Consider the following 22349-nt stretch of genomic DNA (forward strand, 5'->3'; position numbering starts at 1 on the left):
CGTTAATGGATACCAACATTTACCCTTACCTGAAAAAATAGTTTAACACCACAACATAGAAAGATATACTATAAAATATCAATTGAAATGGCTTAATTGTCAATATGATACTTCCATTATTGAATCAAAAGGCATATTAAAAAAATAATAATAACATACACTGAACGAATAAATTTGATCTATGACATAATGTTAATACATCATCAATAAAATAAGGGGTGAGATGTTAAACAATACCAAACACAACAATGTCCTTGGACAAAATGCCACCAAATAAATAACGTACACAGTTAAATAAAAATATTTTGCAAGGTATACAGTTATGGAGTACGGAAATATTTTATTATAGTACGAGAATAGAAGTAACAATTTATAGTCATACCAAACACTTATAAAAGCTGGTATATATTTAAGATAGTGATACGAGATATATCACTAAATAAGTAAACTTTGAATAGCAAAAGTACATTACAAATTTCAACAACAGTCATATAAAACATACCAGTTTGTAAATAGCTAAATATGGTGTGAAAAATTAGTGTACTTAACTTTTTATCAAAAACTAAAATTCCTAAATTTCCACGACAAAATTTCTATTTCTTAGTATTCTATGAGATGTCTGTCTAGAAGACTCTCATTCACCTCTCGTTCGTTTGCATCTGAAGTCAGACCAGAGACTTTCTGTTCAGACTTATAATATAACCGGGAATTTATTTGATAAATAAGTTTATGGACCAGGAATCCTTTTCTCATCTTTGCATGTTCGTCAGATCATTATATAAGTTCGGTGTGGAAGAAATATTCTGTTATATCATTTCCACTGTAACAAATATTTAATACACTCAGTACGAGCCTATTTTTTACTTTAGGAACAATGGGTATACCTTCATGGATAACTTAACAAATTAAGGTATAAAACAATTACTTAAAGTCGCCACATAATAAATATTTATACTGTGGAAGAGTAACAAATACAGGGGTAATGTGTTTTGTTTAAGAAGGAAAGGCTTTATTCTGTACTTTCAAATCCATCTTGGACTTTGCCGCCTTTTAAACTGTTAAGAAATCATATTATTAAAAGGACTTACCTCCCATATAATTTTCAATGTTTACATCCGGCACATGTCAATAACTATGTACACAAGTTTTTAAAAATAACAACTTCGAATTTTCTATTAATGATCATTAATTGATTAAATGATTCATACGAATAGTAGCAAATTGATTCGTAAAGTGACAATCTTCATATATGCCGATCTTCACGGCGACAATTAAACGGTCACATAATTTAATTCACCGACCGGCTGTCACGTATTGGTGTGTTAGTGTGGCAGTCAGATGGCATACACTGTGCCCGAAACGCATCAACCCTGTAAAGGAGACAGGAAAGAACTGCCCAATGGCCTGAGAGAACTCGCAACTTTATCTGAAGTTCTAGTCAGTCGGAATGTCAATGTATGTGAAGGTTCGTATGTTCATATGTTTACGTGTACCGGCTTGGTTGACGTGTATAGGTAGACTTCTATCTAACTATCATGAGGGGTTGGTCAAGTGGTCTAAGTAGTTCTACTACTGTAATCACTAACCAATCAACACTGAGGTCGTGAGTTCGAACTCCACTCGTGTTAGTGCACTCGATTCCAATTTTAATTGACTATGATTCATTGTAAGTTAAATTTTCCTATCGAAGGTCTGTGGTTTCCTCCACCAATAAAAACTGGCCGCCACGAAATAACCCAAAGGTGATGTTTGAAAGTGGCGTTAAACACCAACAATCAATCATTCAAACAACTATTTTGAAATCGGACACCTATTTGCGGAGAAGCCGGGTGTTTGAGACAAGAGAATATGCCACTTGTTAGTTCGACACATTTGCAGATCCAACCGCAAGCTATTAGGCAGCAACCTTTTGATTTTCTGGGGGGGGGGGGGGGCTATGGTTTTTTTTTGAAAAAAAAGTTTGTTTCCAGTTTTTGGAGAAAAAAATAATTTGTTTTTGATTCTGAGAAAAAAAAATTGTTTGTTTCACCCTCAGCTGCCACTATATGTCATGCTAAAATTGAAAGAAAAAAATTGTTTTCGACTTGTCACGAAAAAAATAGATTGTTTTTCGCCGCGGGCGAAAAAAAAAATTTGTCCAGAAAAAAAAACCATAGCCCCCCCCCCCCCCCCCCCCAGAAAATCAAATGGTTGCTGCCTTATGCAATTATGTATAAGAACATATAAATTCTTACCTTGAAGATAACATATCAATTATGATTGTTTGCATATTTTCAATTGTAATAATGTCATATAATTGCAGGTTGTTTAGAACTATTCTATACACTTAACTTTCAACAATTTAAAAGTTTATCAAAAAAGGAACTACATGTCTGTAAACGATATAAAGGCAAGCCTCTTTCAATCAAAATCCAAACAGTAAACCCTATTCGTACATCAAGTAAATGTCGTATGTCCCAATATAATACATAAGTATTGAAAAATCAACATTATTAGAATATGGAGTATGTGCATAACCATCACATCTTATCAAGTTATCGAAAACAATATATATATTTGCCAATATGCTAGCTGCATATCGAGAACGGTCAACGTATATTTGTTCCGCCTAACAGAAATTCCATTGAAAACTTTGTTATAAACATTGTCATAATATCTATTCCTGTTGGAACAAATATTCTATACCATTTATTCCGCTAGGAACATATACTGTAATATTTATTTCTGTGGAAATAATATTCCAGAATATATTTACCTTTTGGAACTTATATTATGAAGGAACTTCTATTCCGTGACAGCAGGTTATAAAAAATTCGTCTGCAATGAAATTATGGCATAGAAAGTGTGTTTATTGATAATCTCCACGATATCCTCATAAGTTCAGTCAGGCACATAGATATACTCACTGTTCCCAGATTCAGTGTTGTATGTTAGCAGAATTGAGCGATCCAAAAAAGAAGTGTGTGCTTTCTTTTAAAGTTCCAATTGGAGGCATTATTCAACTCTTTGCTTTATGTAGCGTTGTTACATGCACCTGTTGTGTTTCAAAAAGGCACCGTTGATTATAAAACTTTTTAAATCTCCATCATCCTCTCCACATAACAGGCTTTATGCTTCTTGTTGGTTTCGATTAAATCTTGAATGGTTTGCCTGAAAGATGAAGGATCTACTTAAGTTTAGGTTTACATGTATTCGACATATGTGTCTGTAGCTAATTCCGTTGGGATAATATCAAGGGTTTTGTTTACCTTGGGATAATATGACTCTTAATTGTACTTTAAGATAGAGCCAGCTTTATATATCCTCATAAGTTCAGTCAGGCACATAGATATACTGTTCCCAGATTCAGTGTTGTATGTTAGCAGAACTGAGCGATCCAAAAAAGAAGTCTGTGCTTTGTTTACCATAATTATATTACGTTTTGTTATACGGGGTCTCCGAAAGTAAATAAACATTTAGTAGATTATAAACTTCCAATTTTCGGTAAAGGTTTCAGGTAGTAGAAATAAACTGTATGCCAATATCAGTATTATATTAAAGATGGAAATGCCCTACTATTAAGGAGCATTAAATAACGATAGTTTTTATGGTACCTCATCAGACAATTTGTAGAAGAGATATAATTTGCTTGTCATTAGATTTTCAAATTAGTTTTATCCAGTTTAATTTCAAGTCCGTATATTAAAGTTTGTATCATGTTCTTGTTATACATATCTGTAAACAAGTGATGGGTTGTTTAAAAGGAAACCGGTGTTCACAAGGCTATTAGCTGTTGTTCTTGCTTTTGTGATTTTGTGATTTACTTGCTTTTCAATTGTTCCTTGTCTGTTTTTGATTTTTGTCCAAAATTTACTGCTTTGTACGCTGGCCACTTTCGTCCTGTTTTTACTTGGACGCCTACTGTTCTTACTTTGTCATCTCTGGATTCATGTCATCACAAGGCGAGTTTTGCTAACTTTGAATTCTTCTACTATAGATATTAACGGTAGCTGCAACTTGGCGGTCCTGCTATACAGTCCTACAGTTGTAAAACTTGAAAGGACATATGCCCATTTCCTAAGATGTCTGTTGGTGGTTCTTTCAAGCTTCTCAACTGTTGTAAATGTAATTTCATACAACATAAGTGGCCATGATATCCTTGGCAGGAGTCCATGTTGGAATATCCATGCCTTTAATTTTCCTGGTAGACCTGTTTTGTCGATGTTCCCCATTCCCTCTGAAAGCTCTCCTGATACTGTTCTTGTCACTTAAAGAGTCATTAAACCACTTTCCTAGGCACTTAATGGGATTGTAAATTATTGATGGAATGAATTCTCATTGCATATTCAGTTTTACTTGGAGTGTGCTCTTTCCTTTTTTATTTTATTAGAGCTTTAGACTTCTTTGGTTTGAGAGCCATCCTTGTCCATGTTACTGTCTCTTCCAAGGCCTTTAACACCCATATAGCCTGGACATTGGTATTTGTGGTGATGGTTAAATCGTCCATGAGCCCTCTATTTGGTGGTCGTCTAATTTTGGTTGTTGTTTTTGGGCCCCTAGGTTCTCTCTCTCCAGATGAAATAATCATATACAAACAAAATAAATGAGATGGTACATCTAGTATTCCTTTTTGCAGTTACTGCCATGTTATTTTAAATGTGCTTAATGTAAACCGCAGCTTAATCCCACAGAGATTAGAGATGGTAATTATCTAATGACTACGGTATTAGCATGTGAGAAAAAGTACCATATGCGTTCGCCAAATCTTACCATACAACTGTAAGGTTTCTTGTTCACTTTGGTCTCTTGAATCAGTTGTGAAAGGAAGCTTGTATGTTCAATGCCTCCTGATAATCCTGGTGCTCCGCCCTTCTGTACTGAAGTGTCTGTATGTTATATGTCATATATGATGTCATCCTTCTAGCCATGATAGAGAAAAAGATCTTTCCTTCTGCATTGTTATTGAGATTGTTCGTAATTGTGTGATGTCTTCTGGTTTTGCTTCTCTTTTTTTTTTTTTTTTTTTTTATAATAAAACACCCCTCTGCTTTCAGCCAACATGACTGTATCTTTTCTCCCCACCACTTTCAAAAGCCTCCACACACAGGTGTTTCAAAATCTTTGGAAAGTTTTTATATACCTTATACGGGATGCCATTTGGTCCTGGTGATGTCAGATGATGCAAACTTTCTTCACTACATCTGACACTTATTTCCATGATGGTACCTTAATATTCATTGGTATTTCTAGCACATGTTCTATCCTATCGCAGGTTCCTAGACGCTCCCACTGCCTTTCGTCACTGTGTGTTTCTGTAGATGTTTTTCCAGTTCCTCTTTTGTGCTTTTTTACTGATCCCGCCCTTGTTCCGTCCAGTGTTGCTTTGGTAAACTTGTATAGGTTGGTAACATACATTGCTCCCTTCTTCCCTCTCGCTCTCCTAGCTTTCTTCATTCTTTCTGCTCTTTGTGGATTGTTTCTTCTCTCCCTCAGTATTGATCTTTGCTCATTCAACCTTTTTTTTCCTTCCTAGTTTGCTCTTCTATACTGCTTTGTGACATAATTTATTTCGATTCTGAATGTTTGTATTTCTTGTTGACGTTGGTTATGTTTGGTGGTACCCTCAGTGGCTTCCAAATCGTTTTTTTCCTACTGCATATACAATTGTTGATAATAATGTTATCTTTCTCTGTACATATTCAGTTAGTGTGTTATCTAAGATCGTGTTTAGGTCTTCATCAAAGATCTCTCATCTCCTATCAGCTGTTGGTGGCCATTGTATCTTTTATTTCCTTCTGCGTGTTGAAGGTACTGTCGATGTTTTCTGCTGGTTTTGATTCCATTACTCCTCCTCAATGTTGATCTGAGTAGCTTCATTAGGTAAGAGGTCCTCTGCAATGTAGTGTGCTTCCTGGCTGTGGTCCACGGTCATCGGTGTTAACTGTGCGTTCCCTCTAGTGCTTCCCAGATCCACACTCAATTCTTGTCTGGCTGTGTATCTTTAAACCTTTTAGGTTCATGCAAACCTTTCCCAATGACACTTCTGTCGTTGTTCCAGCCAAAGTCCGTTGGATTAGCCGAGGTGTTACCGTTTTGTCCTGTTCAATGGGTCTATCATCCTCCCCCTTCTGAAGACCATGGGGTTATTGCTCGTTATTCTGTGTTGTAGCTTGGTATGGTTTTCCTTCAAGGAAACAGTGTGATGGGGTGCTAGCCCATCAAACCCTTGTTTCGATCTTCCTTGAATGCCATCGGTCTCTCCAGACGTCACCATTCTATTCTTGGTTGTCAGCCAGTCTTTCCCAGAAGTCATTGGTAGGTTCAGGTTACAAGCTACTTACATACAGTACTGGTGGAATAACTGCAAACACCATCCGTCATCCATATAATTAATGTGCAGTGTTGTTTTCTTGATTTTCAGTGTTTTTGTGCTGTACACCTCGACAAGCTTCTTTTAGTATATACACAACTGGTACTGATCAGGATGAAATACTCAGCATTAAGGAATGTAAGTAAATACATGTAGCTTCTCTTGAAGTAAGACTACTGCTGCCTTCAGCAGATATAATCCATCATGTTGAGCTTCTTTTTTTAACGTTTGACACGAAATGCAGTCATAAACCAATGTGGTTGAACTTCTTAATTCCCCACAAAGAGTGAAATTGTAAACTCCAAGGAAAATTCAAACGGAAAGTTCTTTATCAAATGGAGAAAAAAAGGCTAGAATCCCTTAACCTAATGGAAAACAACTGTTATACTCCTGACTTGGTGCAGGAACTTTCTTACATAAAAAATGGTGAGGTAAACCTAGTTTTATAGATAGCTAAACATCTCAGTAGAAAGTGGACCTAAATTAAAATATCACACTAAGAAATGTTTTTGCTTTTGGTTCACAGCTGGTATGTGTTTGTTCAGAGAATGTATTGGTGCTGCTAGGAACTTGAATCTACGTATGAATAACTGTGACGATGAAAACGTGGTTACATTTTACCGTACAATGACATGTTCACGTGGATGTTGTTTCTCCCCAGGACCTCCTTCAATGGCAGTTAACTCACCACCTCACATAAGACTGGGGAAAATAGAAGAAAGGTGAGACTAGTTGTTTTCATAATTTGTGCATTGTTGTCTCAATTGCTTTTAACACACATCAGTTGCAGTGTTCTGTTAAATTGTTTAAAATTGTTACACGATGATGACTGCTGTACCTATATTTTTATTTTTATTTATTATGTCTGTTTAGTTCACGCATCATTGTTAATAAAACGGAATTTGATGAGACTGTCAACTAAGTGAGAGGTTTAGCGCTAAAAAAAACAGGTTTAATCCACCATTTTCTACATTTGAAAATGCCTGTACCAAGTCAGGAATATGACAGTTCTTGTCCATTCGTTTTTCATGTGTTTTGTCATTTGATTTTGCCATGTGATTATGAACTTTCCGATTAGATTTTCCTCTGAGCTCAGTATTTTTGTGATTTTACTTTTTTTTTTGCAGTTGTGTCTTTAGTCAAGTAGAGTGATTGGTGGCTGTATGTTTAAATAATATCCAATGGCAAATATCATATGCATGTCCAGGATGTTGTCAATCAAAAGCCTGATGCACTTTGTTTTTAAAGACATGATCATTGATAATTCTAATTTGTAATACTAGTACCTCAAACTACTCAAATTTCAATCTTTTAACATGTTTAAAAGCATTTAATGAAACTTTATGGTTTATAGCCTGGTATTTGTCTATCATTGGAGACCAAAGGTAGTCATACCAATGTCTTTTGGTTATTTGTTTTTATGGTTGCTGTCTCACTGATATATTCCATTACTAGTATTTCCTTTTATTCATGTGTTTTAACCATTTTTTTCTAACAGAGTAACCTGTTGCAATCCCATTTTTGATGTATTACCTCATAAAGAAAGTGAACCTTCACTGACATATACCACAAACTGTTGTTATATGAAGACATGTAACTGGTGTACTGATGTTGAAATTCAGGTAACATTATTTAGTCCTTGTTGTTATGGTTACATTATTTGGGGACTGTTATCACTTTAAAATCTTGTGATTAAAATGACATTAACAACTAATGTTATTAATCGTATTAAACTGTAAATTACCCTTAACATTGCAATTTTAATGAAATGCACCTGATATTGCAAACGATGTAAATAATCATACTAGTGGATATTTTGTTATAAACAAGCTAGAAAAAATAATTTTCTTTCCCTTTAAACACTTTTTATCATCAATATTTACATTTGTCATTAATGATTTACAATTATCATCAATGTGTACATTTGTAATTAATGATTTACAATTATCAATCAATGTATACATTTGTAATTAATGTATTACAGTTATCACCAATGTATACATTTGTAATAATGTATTTCAATTATCATCAATGTGTACATGTGTTATTATGTATTACAATTGTCATCAATATAAACATTTGTAGTTATCTATTACAATCATCATCATCATCAATGTGTACATTTGAAATTATGTATAACAATCATAATAAATATATACATTTGTAATTTCCAGGTTTATGACCCAGCTACAGACAATCTTGTTGCTAAAATTATAAAAAATTCTAAATCTGATGGTGCTGAATTATTTAACCTGAAAAACGACTTCCTTGTTGAGTGTAAGTAGAATGGATGTAATAATAATGTTTAGCTGTACAGTGTAATAAATGCTGTTCTACCATAGCCTACGTGTGCTGACGAGGCATCTTTTCAACACTGTAGATATTTGAATATTGTTTTTATTGGTACAAATATTGATTTTGTTATCAATAAATTAAACCATACTAAACATTACATAAATGTACTTTTTATGTTACAACAATCTGTTGATAACTAGATTTTGGTATTATACAAGGTCATGTTTTTCTCTGAATATTAAGGATGTCTTGTTATCAAATAAGCAACACGACGGGTGCCACATGTGGAGCAGGATCTGCTTACCCTTCCGGAGCACATGAGATCACACCTAGTTTTTGGTGGGGTTCGTGTTGTTTATTCTTTAGTTTTCTATGTTGTGTCATGTGTACTGTTGTTTGTCTATTTGTCTTTTTTTTCATTTTAAGCCATGGTGTTGTCAGTTTATTTTCGATTTATGAGTTGGACTGTCCCTCTGGTATTTGTTCCTTTTTTTAACACTAAATCCGTTGCAGGTTGGATGTTTATTGATTGATAGTTTAGCCTTACAAACATGATTTGTTTTATTAGTTGTTATTTGCTTTGAACTAGCTGTCAGTAACTGTTAGATCTGTACTTAGCATCATTTTGTCTAAAATGAGGGAAAGATATATACCGTCGGGTCTTGTCTGTGTTTTTAATTTATGATTTCTTGGTATCTATCTAATAATATAAGCCTTTTTTAACTGATTTTTATAGTTTTTCTGATATGTGCTGTTACAACACTGTCCCAGGTTAGGGGAGGGTTGAGCGCTCACAAACATGTTTAACCTGGACAATTTTTTTTATGTCCCTCTCCCAAGTCAGGAGCCTGTAATTCATTGGTTGTAGGTTTATGTTTTTCATAATTTAGGCATTTCGCTTTCTTAATTGAATTGAGTTGAATTGAGAAACTAATGGCCTGATTTATAAAAACAACATTTACCAAAAACAAATATAACAGATAACCGTTAATTTAGGTCTGTCATATTTGTTTTCTTTCGTAAATTGCTTTGTAGTAGAAAATCCGACACCACATAAATACTGAAGAGTGGACAATCACCACAACATATATTCATATAAGTAAGAGGAGACCACATACATATATACTGTAGATAAGTAAGAGGAAATTCATCACACCACATACATACATAAGAAGTGGACAATTGTCACACAGTTTACTTCAAAAAATTATTTTCAAGTACTAATATACTTTAAGTTTAACTTAAGAGTGTGCTTTTGATATTTCTATTATTATTTTTACAGTTTTAACAGACTTGGATCTTGTAAAGAAACTGATGGTTCTAGGAGCCTGTTTACTGGTAGATTTTAACAACTTTGAACATGACAGGAGATTTTGCTGTTGATATTGCATATTAGTTGTCATAATGACAACAAAACTGTAACAGATCTGTGTAAAGCAAAATGCGAAAACGTTTTGAGAATAGTAAATTTAAACCTAAATTTTAGATTTCAAGAGTATAACAGGCATATTCCTAGAATTTCAAGGGTGTTCTAAATGTTAAATGTATTATCTTGTGTTTTCTGCTGCTGCTATTACTTTAATGCATAATTCAAAACAAAGAATCGTTGATCTGTTGTAAGATAATATGGAGCATGCAGCATCCAAACTTATAAGAGAGTTTTATCTGTTACTGGTAGTTAAATTTTATTGCCATCTGTTCAAGAATAACTTTAAAAACATAAGTGCAATAATTTGATGTTGTTTTAAATGAGTTTTTTTTTAGTGCCAAAATTTATTTGTTTTTGTTTCCTTTCATTGATACTTCACAACAAGCCTCAAGCTATATATAAAACTTAGTATTGAATTATTGGTAATGTTAGTAACACAAAAGGTGCTTTCAATGTCACTAGAGGTATATGGGACATATATACCTGTCGATGCTATGTTTTAGTCTATTGTGTATGCATACATAGAATGTAAATTCTAAATCTTATCTATAAGCTTCTTCTTTCTGATTTGAATCTTCTCTAGAACAATACATTAATTTGCATAATGAATTATACTGTATTTTAATCAATCTTTGACATCTCATAATTGAAGTTAAAAGTTCATACAAGTGGAAAATGAAAGTCTGTGATTTTGAGGAAATGTTGTACTATAGTTATGAGATTTGTAATAAAACTGCCATGACAATTCATTGTATTCCTGTTTGTATATCAAAAATTATTTTGTACCAGTAATTACATAAGGTGAACCATTACTTAAATGATGATTGTGTGGCAGAGTAAATAGCAGATGGATACCTTAAAGTATACCAAGTTGTCATTCACCAAGGGAATAGAAGACACCACTCTCCATAGCAAAACAATTAGACTCACTATAATTATTAATTTGGGATAATATAAGGTGTCTAACGTGATTTTAACTTAAAAAAACATTTATAAACTAAGATATAACTCTCTGAAATAGTTAACAAGAGACATTCTTACCATTCTCTTTTCTGTACTTTCTGTGTTGTGCTCTTAAAAATTTTGTTGGCATTTTAAACTTTTGGTATCAAGTCTTTCCAGTGTGACAGTAATTCAAGAAACATGGACACATGTTGTACATACATTAACTTGGTTAAAATTAAAACTTAACGTATTTGTGTCCAGACCAATTGAAACTACTTGGAATATGTGTTGTTTGTCTATGTATATTTGTTGAGAAGTGTTCATGTTTTTGGTCTGTAGGTTGCATTTCTGTAAATATTAACAATGCAATTTCCCATAGGAACTCCTTTAATGGCTAAAACTGTACCACTTTTACTAGGAAGTTTTTAATAAAATCTTATCCTAGAATTGAAAGTTCATATGCACTACAATTTTTTTCAAAGGTCAAAATATAGGGCTGTGCGGCATATTTTCAACGTTTATATGCCCTGAACTTCTCACAGTTTAAACTAACACTAATTTTCTTAACTATGATTTTATTAGTTAACTTTCACGTAATAAAATTATCTACCCAATCCATGCTACCTCAGATTAAGATTTTCTGTTCTTTTTTTAAATTAATTATTAATAATATTATACGTTTATAGAAGGATTCAAAATATCAACTTTATGTACTTGTCTCGATTTTGCTGATGTACTATGAACTTATTTACTATTGTTATTATATATGTAGTTCTTTGCCAATAAACACATTACAAAAAAAAAATGTTCTTTACTACCCCTACCTTAAATAAAAGGTTACCACAGTTTTCAATATAAACAAACTGCACATGTAAATTTACTGGTAACACTCCCAAGTTATGTCTCTATGAGATGGAACATAGAGATCATAACAGGGAACCAGTATGTAAACAAAATTAATTTTCTATAAATATTCTAAATCTCCCCAAAAGAGGCGTGGTTTGAGAAACAGCTGTATTTACAAAGTGCAACCTGTAGGGTCTTTTTGGGCTGTCCTTTCATATACAAAATTTCATTTTTGTGAACTATAAATAATTTACACTTATTTTGTGTAGTAAATTTATAATAAACCACTTTTTCCTATTTTTTATTGAAATAAATTCTACCACTTTCTAGATGTGTCTATATATTGTCCATCAGGTGAATCAAAGTCATCAGCAGGAGGTGTCTCAGTGGGACCATTAAACTGATAGATAATATCACCTTCGTGGATCTACAAAACAGTCAAAAATTTAAAATACCTTTACAAAATCACCTTCATGGATCTACAAAACAGTCAAAGATTTAATATACCTTTACAATATCACCTTCATGGATCTACAAAACAGTCAAAGATTTATATATATCCTTTATAATATCACCTTCATGGATCTACAAAACAGTCAAAGATTTAATATACCTTTACAATATCACCTTCATGGATCTACAAAACAGTCAAAGATTTATATACCTTTATAATATCACCTTCATGGAACTACAAAACAGTCAAAGATTTATATACCTTTATAATATCACCTTCATAGATCTACAAAACAGTCAAAGATTTAAAATTTAAATACCTTTACAATATCACCTTCAAAGGGAAATCAAAAAAATCATTTACAAAGATTCAACACACAATATTACATTCATACAAAAAAAATAACGTTTGATACCTGATAAATATAATTTAAGAGCTAATTTCATTATTACACTGAAAACATGATCACAAATTGCATTTATCCAAAAGATCATAAAATTTTGCATTAAATTTAATTTAAAATTAGAAAGATCACATGGAATATGTGTACTAAATTTCAAGTTGATTGGACTTCCAACTTCATAAAAAAATACCTTGACCAAAAACTTTAACCTGAAGCGGGATAGACGGACGGACAAATGGACAGACCAACGAACAGGCGCAGAGACCACAAACGTAATACCCCTGTACTATCGTAGGTGGGGCATAAAAATTGTGTCTTGTGCAATATGTCAAATTCAAAATCTTAAAAGAAGAAAAATAGATAAATCATGTTTGTGTGAAATAGTATATAACTACATTGTAGACTGCTAGAAGATATGAATTATTTGTATTTCAGGGAAACTGTGGTTTCATTTATTTTCGTGGGTGGCTGAAAACTTGCATTTTCGTGGATATTTGATTTAGATGTTTTGCCAATCTGTTTACAAAGCCTATAAAAATATGTTATTCGTTGAAAATTTTAATTTGTGATTCACCTCTACCAACAAAACCCACAACAAGACAAGAGGCTGTCACAACGACAGCAAACCGGATTTATTAACATTTATTTGTGTCCTACAATATCACAAGAACCATAACTGATGAATGGTGAAAGTGAAAATCGTCAATATCAAATTTGACATCCATTTTGTCATCAGTATCAACATTTTATATTTGAAAAGCTTAGGTTGAATGGTTCATGAGTAAATGCAACAACATGAATGGAAACGCCATTTTTCGATCTTTCAAGAACCATAACTGATGAACGGTAAAAGTCAAAATCGACATTATTGAACTTGACCTCAATTTTGTCATCAGTAACAACATATTAAAATTTGAAAAGCTTTGGTTGAACAGTTCATGAGTAAACATGGTAAATGCACGGACACAACTGGAAAAGCCATTTTTCAATCTTTCAAAAACCATAACTCCTAAACGGTAAAAGTCAAAATCGTCATTATTGAACTTGACCTCAATTTTGTCATCAGTAACAACATATTATAATTTGGGAAGCTTTGGTTGAACAGTTCATGCGTAAATGAACGGACACGACTGGAAATGCCATTTTTCAATCTTTCAAGAACCATAACTCCTGAACGGTAAAAGTCAAAATCGTCATTATTGAACTTGACCTTCATTTTGTTGTCAGTAACAACATATTAAAATTTTAAAAGCTTTGGTTGACTGCCCACTGTACATCCCCAAATCAATAACCGACATTTTTGTCACAAAAATCCGGTTAAAAATTGGTATCCAACGAATAGTAATGAATCCACAGTAATGTATTTTGTAAGGTTGGGAGAATAAAAAAAAAAAATCTTTAAAGGAGTAGGTAAGGACCGATTTTGGCCTCAAATTTCAGGTTCATCTGACGAAAGATTTTGACCACTTTTTAAACACTTAAGTGTCTATTTTATTTGAACTAATTAGTTTATGTGAAAGATTTTAACAGATTTAGTCATTAAAAACGATCCGATTCAAGCTCAAATATGAAAAATCTACCTAATATGCCGAAAAATATCATTTTTCAGATGGTTTTTGGTAAAAATGAAAGTGGCCGCATCCGTGTTCATCCTCAACCTTTATATATGTTATGTATTATCATAAAATACAACTTACATTTCAATATAAAGGATGAACACGAATGCGGCCACTTTCGTTTTACACGAAAACCGTCTAAAATTTAACTAAAATGCTAGAATTATGAGGATTTCAGTAATTTAGCATGACTTAATGGTGCTAGTACTGGATATATGTGCATTTTATTGTCAAAAACAGCCCATATTTATGTAGCAGAAGCATTCTACTGTCCAATAAATAACTAAAGGTTTACATTTTAACAATTTTGTAAAACTGCTATATTTTGGGGCCAAAAAGGGGTCTTACTGAACCTACTCCTTTAAATTCCCTCCCCATCCTGACAATCTGAAAACAAGGATCAACAAATCAGTAAACCAACAAATGAAAAATCCCTCTCCAATCAAACACGTTAACTTCAATGGATGTTCTAAGTATGAATTAACTAGTTCAGGTGTAGTTTCCTACTGATAATATTTACCTGTTTTGCTTTTTGATACAATTCTTCTGACTCCATTCTAAGTTCATTTAAAGCTTTAGTTTGGACATTTATTGCCTTCTGTAAGGCTTTCTCCTCTGTAAAATGTTGTTGGTTTTTATAATGCCCCCATTCCTTTACTAAAAGAGCTCTCCTTTCTATTTCCTCTACTGGTAATGGTTCAAATTCTCTTCTTAATTTACTGAAATAAAAAAGAATAAGATTTAGTGGTCATTAGTTAGGACTTGTTTAGAATTGCCTAGCATCACCATTAATTCTTGAGCTCCACTCTTAGTTTTTAACAATCCATCTTGTTTTCTTTGGTATATATATACTTGTTTCTCGTTTCTCGTTTTGTTTATATAGATTAGACCGTTGGTTTTCCCGTTTGAATGGTTTTATACTAGTAATTTTGGGGCCCTTTATAGCTTGTTGTTCGGTGTGAGCCAAGGCTCCGTGTTGAAGGCCGTACTTTAACCTATAATGGTTTACTTTTTTAAATTGTTATTTGGATGGAGAGTTGTCTCATTGGCACTCACACCACATCTGCCTTTATCTATGTTAAATAAATGTTACAAATTGTACAAAAAATCTAAACTTTTGTAGGAGTAATGAGTCTTTGTACTTAGGAATTTGATTACATTTTGTTTACCCAGTGACAATGTCAGAGCATGGGGTACACTACAGCTCAGGTGGATTTTGCTTTGTCCACCCGTCCACAGTGGGAGTGGACACCGGGTGGGCAAAACTTCTAACTTGTCCACTCTGCCCACCCATAGTAGTGGGCATGCAATTTCTTTTGTTTAATCAAAAGACTGGATTTACAGTCAATTGAAAAAAGCAGATAGGCATTTGTAATCACTATTTTTACAAAAAAAAAGATTATAGCTAGGGTGTGCACGGGTGGTGGAAAAAGCAAAATCCACCCTGGCTGTTGTGTATGTGAGTGTGCACACAAAGGATTTTTAATTTGTTTTGTTGTGTTGCTGTCAAACTGATGTTTACCATTTACTCTAATGCATTGAAATATCTCATTCTTCTTTTAAGAGTAAAATATACACAACGTAAATGACAGACTTACTCTCTATTTCTCCTTATTGCAATATTGCCTGTAATTTCTTCAACTGGTTTGAGAGTCCTTCCAAATTTCTCTTCCCTTTTTCTCATTTCTCTTTCCATTTTTCTTATTTTCAGTTGAGTAGATTGAATGACTTTTGAAAGATCAACTTTTTTCCTTCTTTTCATAGGTTCAGCACTACAAGCAGATTTACATACAATAAATAATGTTCTCAGATTAACATCTACAATTGAGGTAAAAGTAAAATATTCAGATTTGATTGGTTCTGACTAATTATAAAAACACTGGAAATTATAAACATTATTTACTGGTTCATCTCAACAATTCTGATCATAATAAAATACTCAGATGTCCATTGCCAGCCTTACAATTCAGATCTTGGCATCTACATAAATAAAGGCTGTTTTCAATACTTCAATACTATCAATATAAGATTAACAGCTTAATTAATTGTATCTGTCTTACAATTTAGATTAAATCACTTTAACATTTCAATTCATATGAAAAGAAAAACTCAATACCGGTAAATTACTTTGGTTTTTTTTCTATTTTTCTGTTTCTCTCTCTTCCTTGTTATGGATTGTAAAGTTACATGTACAACCCTTTCAGGGAACCAGAGGTAATACTGTAGTGTTCCTGTGTAGTTTTCAGTGGACTGTTATTGATCTCAGCCTTTTTGAGGTAATGATGTTGTCTTTTCTCCTTGAACTTTTGATTTTTAAGGAGGATGGGTATTTTTTCGCATTATTGAAATCAATATATGTGTCAATTTTTTTTCGTATTTACCATGTTTACAGTACTCGATTGACACGAGGAAAAAGGGGATGAAGTAAAAGCCTGAGGAACTTATCCTCTGTATTTTAATATCTAACTACAACCAATGTCACTCAACAAATATTTTTTCTGTCGATTGTTCTATCATAATGGTATCAAAAGTCACATTTAGAATATACTTTTTAAAGAATAATACTGACCTGAGGTTTGGAGTGGCGTAAAATAAAAGTGGTTTAGAATTTGTATGGAATTGTCTGGTTACTCCACAGGAACAACATAACCTAGAAAATATTATTACATTTTGTAAATAAAAAAATTAAACATACATGTAGCAAACTATATTCGAAAATTGTTGATATGTTTATTACAGCCTAATGTTTGGAAATCCAAAACCAAATAATGCAATGACAGCTCCAGGAACACAATTTTGGTTTTATTTTGTGACACATAGAAAGTACAACATATAACACCAAGGTTGACAGAATTTTACTTGTTTTTGTACACTTTAATTTTCACATTTTGTTTGTCCATGAATTTGTTAACATGGTTAAGGTGGTGGAATCTATGTTTTTACATGTGTGAGCTTTAAACTTTATGCAGTGTCACTAACTTATGTTTGTAAAAATTTTGTAAAAATTGTGTGCAATTATTTTTGCATTGTTTATTATATTTGAAAAAATTGTGAGATTGATTATTCATGTTATTGCAGTTTCAAGAAATGTTGCATGCATGTTGTGTTCTCTAAATTGAAAATGTGCATTTTAAGTTTTGCAAACCCTATTGCTTCACAATTTTCCCAACATTTCAAAAACAAATGTTATCAGTTTCCACTACCTGATGATACAATATATATATATATCAGATTCATTATTCAAAGCTTATACAATAACATGTTTAATTATGTTTTTTGTTGTTGTAAGGAATGTAGAAAAAAAATTGTTAATGTGAGCCACAATTAACCAAAGTGGTGTTTAAATGACAGGCACATTTAAGTATAAGAATATTCATTTTGTCAGTTTCATTTTAAGATTTTTTTTTTTTAATTAACGATGTAATGAATAAAATGAATCCAACCTAAAAAAAATGCTGATTTGAACAGATTTTAATTTAACCAGGTGCAGATTTGACTTTTACAATAGGTGCTTATTTGACCATGTGCCAATTTGATTTGTACCCATGCACTAATCCAAATAATTAAAACATCTTGCAAGGCTATTTCAATTTTTTCTAGGACACCTTCCAAGAAAAAAAATATTAAAGCCTTGCAAGATGTCATAATTATTTGGACTACCTATACAACAATCTCGAGTACATTTATCATGAAAGAGTTACATGAGGGTAGTAATTGGGGTACTTCATGACATACTGTGGATTCATTTATTTTCGTGGGTACCAATTTTCGTGGTTTGAGGAAAACTTGCATAATCGTGGGTATTTAAATTCGTGGTTTTGACAAAGTATGCATATATTCCTTTAGAAAATTTGCAATTCGTTGAATATTTAAATTCGTGGTTTCCTGGTACCCACGAAATCCACGAAAAATTGGTATCCAACGAATAATAATGAATCCACAGTACAACAGTAAAAATTCTTGCAAAATGACATTACGATAGGGTTTAAATTTTAACCAATTTGACACTATCAGCATGATCAGTAGCTGAAAATGATCGTTTGACGCCTGGTGGTAAAAGGCATCAAGACCCTCTTGTATATGAGGGGGGATAGGTTCGGGATTGGGACTCCGGAATTGGGTATTTTTAAGCTTGGGATTTCGGGATTGACCCTTTCGGTATCCAGGAATTCTTTTTTTCCAATTTCAGGACCTCCGGATTTCGTGATTTTAAGCCCGGGATTTTGGGATCTGGTGTTTTTAAGCTCGGGATTTCCGGATCAGGACCTCTCTTACCCCCTCTTGTATATAGGTTGACCAAAGGTCAATCGGCATAAACGTCATCACCCAATCAGTTCTCCCAGCAAAAGCATTGAGACATAAGGAAATAACAGGAGAAGATTTGTGAGTTGTTTATATAAGAACTACAAACTTAAGTTGTCTATAACAACTACAAACTTAAGTTGTCTATAACAACTACAAACTTAAGTTGTCTATAACAACTACAAACTATCACTGAATCAGGCTACACCAGACTCAGAATATATGGTCATGGGTAGAAATCTTGACAAAGAAAATAAAAACTTCACCAATTATTAGATAAAATAATATTTATGTGACATTAAATGTTAAATTAAATAAAAACACTACTGGGATTTGGATAAAAACCTTGAAACTTTTGATATTTTTCCCAGTGACATAATTTTTCAATTTTTCGTCTGTTCGAGTTTCTCTGGTTTTAATACGGATTATTGATTTTACAAACTTTTAGGCAAAAAGAAATTTGTGTTAAATAGCAAATGATTACTAAGACTATACTTATATTGCTGAATATTCTAATTTGTTTTTATTAAGATTAGAAAAAATAAAAACTGATTGTGTCTATGGTCACAGTAAATATGTTATATGTAAATTCGTTTTTTTAAACGTGAAATTAATCTCCCGCCACAACCTAAAAATGGTTCTACAGAACAGTGGGAAATATAAATCAGATAAATATTATAAATCAGACAGAGACAATGGCGAAGGAGGGTAAACAAATATCTGTACCAATAGACAGAGATCCCGATTGTTCATACCCTAGCCCTTTTAATCGTGCCAATTTCACATCTGAAAATAATAAACAAAAGATCTGAAAAACTGCATTTTTTATAGGAATATTTATAATAAATTACATATGATAACTCATCAAAAGGAGACAAGTTTATTGAAATCTAAAGAATGATAATGTGTACAACAAAGGGTAACTATGTGGACTTCAACAATGGGCAAATCCATATCAAATCAGCAAATTGCAAATCTGGGAATAGATATTTTTCACTTTTTAAATTTGTCCACCATAAGTAAAATCACTCCTACTAAAAAGTGATTGTTTAGAGGGGATAGGAGGGGTCCTGATCCCGAAATCCCCGGCTTAAAAACACGACCCTGAGGTCCCGAAATTTGAAAAAAGAATTCCCAGATCCCACAAGTATCAATCCCGAAATCCCGAGCTTAAAAACAGCTGATCGGGGAGTCCCGATAAAGGTCCTATCCCCCCTTCTTGTTGTTTAACACCAGAAAGTTATTGGGAGCAGATATTTAAAGGTCATTTGAAGACAACATTCAGCTAAATATTAAAAGTTTAAATATGTTTATTGTATCAAATAAACATTGCACCATTCAAATTGCCTCCAAAATTAAAAAAAAGTCTTCATCACTATTTCAGTCTGCGACGTTAACCACTAGCCTGATGCCCCAGACTAGTAATTTTCAGCTCGAACTAGTAAATTTTATATATCACTAGCCCGACCGGACTAGTAAGAAATATAACGTCCTTTTTATGTTTCTTGAAATTTGAACATATTTGAAGTTCAAATTGACAAGTAATGCAGAAAAGATCGTCAAATCAATGTGTTGCGAAGTCTAAACTATCGAGATCGATAATTGTACATTTCCCGAGGAAGTGAAACAGAAACGAAAACCTGTCGCAGTAGTTCCGGTAACTCGATCTGTCTTATAACCAGTAGAAAGTGGACCAACACGGACACATTAAATTTTCTAATAATGACGGCAATTGTTTATAAAACGAAAAGACTAACAAGTTTTCCCCCGATTAATTATATATCTTTAATGTTATAAAAATGTTTTAGTTTACTTCACATCACCAATAAAGTTATTAAAATAGATTTATGTCATTATGAGTTATCTTCACAACATCGTATTGTTACACTTCGATTTTTTGGTAATTAGAAAGACCGGAGAACGTAAATATTCTTCAATGTACCGATGGGCAAAGCCAGGAAAGGCTATAAAACGAAAGAGATCAATCATCAAATCATGACGTTTCTGAACAAAAAAAAATCTGAGGTGACCAGAGAGTTTCGGATCTCCTGTAGTTGGAAGAATGACCGTCATCCTTAATAAATAAACTCATACTACAACAACCTGTTGATGGATAAGTTGAGATATATTGATGATAAAAGTAAATTAAATTTGTATAAAGGACTTGATCCAAATCTACTGATCAAACCTTACCTCTCTAACTCAAACTTTAAATTTAGAAAATTTTACAAAACTTATAATCAGTGACCATTCATTATTAATTGAAAAAGGAAGGCATTTTCAAATTCCTCACTTTGCAAAAAATTCAAAGTACTAGATGATGAAAAACATTTATAAATAATTTAAATTATTCTCACAATTCAAATATTAGATTAACATATTTTAATTGCATTAACAGAGAAAATAATTCATTTGCTAATCTCACTGACAATGACATATTTATATATATACTTTAACTTAATCCATCTACACCAACACAAATGAATAAACTAGTTTCCTTTATAAAAAAGTCAATGGAACTGAGGACAGGGGACCCTTTAATATTTACCTTAATTTGTATATATATATTGAGTAACTTAGTTATTGTTTTATTTGTTTTTGTTGTTGTTATATGTCACAAACTGTAAAGTTTATATGGCAATAAAACTTTGAATTGAATTGAATTCTTAATGTTTTGCACGTACTGCAAAGACAATAACAAAACCAATGGGGTGTCTAAATTAAAACTGAAGCAATTATTAAAAGACTATGAGGAATAAAAAAAACTATAAATTACTTGGAAACTCTGACATTGTTTTTGTTATTAACTTATGACTAAAAATAAATAGTGTAGGCAGTTTTCCTTGTTTAATAATTTTTTGCAAATGTAAAATCCTTAAAATTAGCGAAAAAAAATAATTTTCAACCAGCTTAAACCCCTTCAGGTGTGCTCAAAATGCAGGATTTTGCATCTTAGATTCCAAAATTTCTTTGGGGGGGGCATGCCCCCAAACCCCCCTAGCTGGATCGGGTCGCTTTGCGACCCTCAATGGTGTCGGACTAATGGAAATTTTTCAGGACTAGTAAATTAAAATAATTACTAGTCCTGTCCTGTGGACTAGTACCCTCAAAAGTTTTTGGTGCAGACTGCTATTTACACATCAAACAGTCTCATTTTATATCGCCCAATAACATATTACGGTGGGGAAATTTAAGTAAATCTTCAGAAGATGTTGCATGCCACTTCAATCAAAAGTCAACTTTTAAAAATAAAAATATGTCTCAGACATCAATTTCATACGAATGTTTTACAAGCATAGATTATCCAAAAAACAACTTTTAAATGAATTTGAAGGCCTCTTTCATGTCTTTAGAGGATTTGCAAGTCTATGAGAGCCATCTTGCATGTAAAACCCCCATTGGCATTTTGAAATGTTGGCGGTATGCATAGTCAAATTGAATGGACATAACAAATGCTAATTGCTAAACGAATATGAATGGTCAAAACAAACTTCAAATTGTTAAACAAATTTGAATGGACTTAACAAACGTCAAATTGTTAAACAAATATGAATGGAGAAACAAACGTCAAATTGATTTAAGAACATATATGAATGAACAAATCAAAATATCAGTATTCTGTTTTTACAAATTTGCAGATGTGTTGTACATGATGGGCTCAAGTCAGGCAAATTGGGATTTCTTGGGTGAACATACATTTGTATTTTCAT

At 32.7% G+C, this 22349-nt stretch overlaps 3 protein-coding genes across 7 annotated transcripts in view; 2 read left to right on the plus strand and 1 right to left on the minus strand.

Annotated features, from left to right (window-relative positions):
* Window positions 1-1104: 1104 nt before the first annotated feature.
* Window positions 1105-11823, plus strand: LOC139525511 (phospholipid scramblase 1-like). The gene is made up of 6 exons (XM_071320905.1): window positions 1105-1465; window positions 6401-6487; window positions 6876-7071; window positions 7848-7971; window positions 8524-8626; window positions 9927-11823. Exons 1-6 carry the CDS (start codon window positions 1339-1341, stop codon window positions 10025-10027), a joined length of 738 nt encoding a protein of 245 aa, XP_071177006.1. The 5' UTR covers window positions 1105-1338; the 3' UTR covers window positions 10028-11823.
* A 329-nt stretch (window positions 11824-12152) lies between these two features.
* LOC139525515 (large ribosomal subunit protein mL40-like) overlaps window positions 12153-22349 on the minus strand; it is a 146625-nt gene continuing 136428 nt past the window's right edge. The window contains exons 2-6 of one of the 3 annotated variants that reach the window (XM_071320913.1): window positions 18985-19016; window positions 16907-16987; window positions 15936-16109; window positions 14858-15056; window positions 12153-12291 (exon numbers count right to left, since the gene is read on the minus strand). In XM_071320913.1, the coding sequence (XP_071177014.1) occupies window positions 12181-12291; window positions 14858-15056; window positions 15936-16109; window positions 16907-16987; window positions 18985-19016 (597 nt within the window). In that variant the 3' untranslated portion in view covers window positions 12153-12180. Of the gene's footprint in view, window positions 12292-12380; window positions 12450-14857; window positions 15057-15935; window positions 16110-16906; window positions 16988-18984; window positions 19078-22349 lie in introns of those variants that run through there. The other 2 variants (XM_071320912.1, XM_071320914.1) reach the window with 2 other exon arrangements.
* Window positions 19254-22349, plus strand: part of LOC139525509 (DNA polymerase epsilon catalytic subunit A-like) — a 61765-nt gene continuing 58669 nt past the window's right edge. For all 3 annotated transcript variants that reach the window (XM_071320901.1, XM_071320903.1, XM_071320902.1), the window contains exon 1: window positions 19254-19347. In XM_071320901.1, the coding sequence (XP_071177002.1) occupies window positions 19274-19347 (74 nt within the window). In that variant the 5' untranslated portion in view covers window positions 19254-19273. The remainder of the gene's footprint in view (window positions 19348-22349) is intronic.

This window comes from Mytilus edulis, chromosome 5 (genome assembly GCF_963676685.1).
Source record: "Mytilus edulis chromosome 5, xbMytEdul2.2, whole genome shotgun sequence".
NCBI classification, from domain to species: Eukaryota; Metazoa; Mollusca; class Bivalvia; order Mytilida; family Mytilidae; genus Mytilus; species Mytilus edulis.

Bases quoted from the DNA above. Each gene is read 5' to 3' on its own strand.
- LOC139525511 (XM_071320905.1), top strand. From the start codon at position 1,339: ATGGCATACACTGTGCCCGAAACGCATCAACCCTGTAAAGGAGACAGG. The intron at 1,466-6,400 runs GTTCGTATGTTC...CTTGATTTTCAG, and splicing joins GAATGTCAATGTATGTGAAG to TGTTTTTGTGCTGTACACCT. The intron at 6,488-6,875 runs GTAAGTAAATAC...TTTGGTTCACAG, and splicing joins AATACTCAGCATTAAGGAAT to CTGGTATGTGTTTGTTCAGA.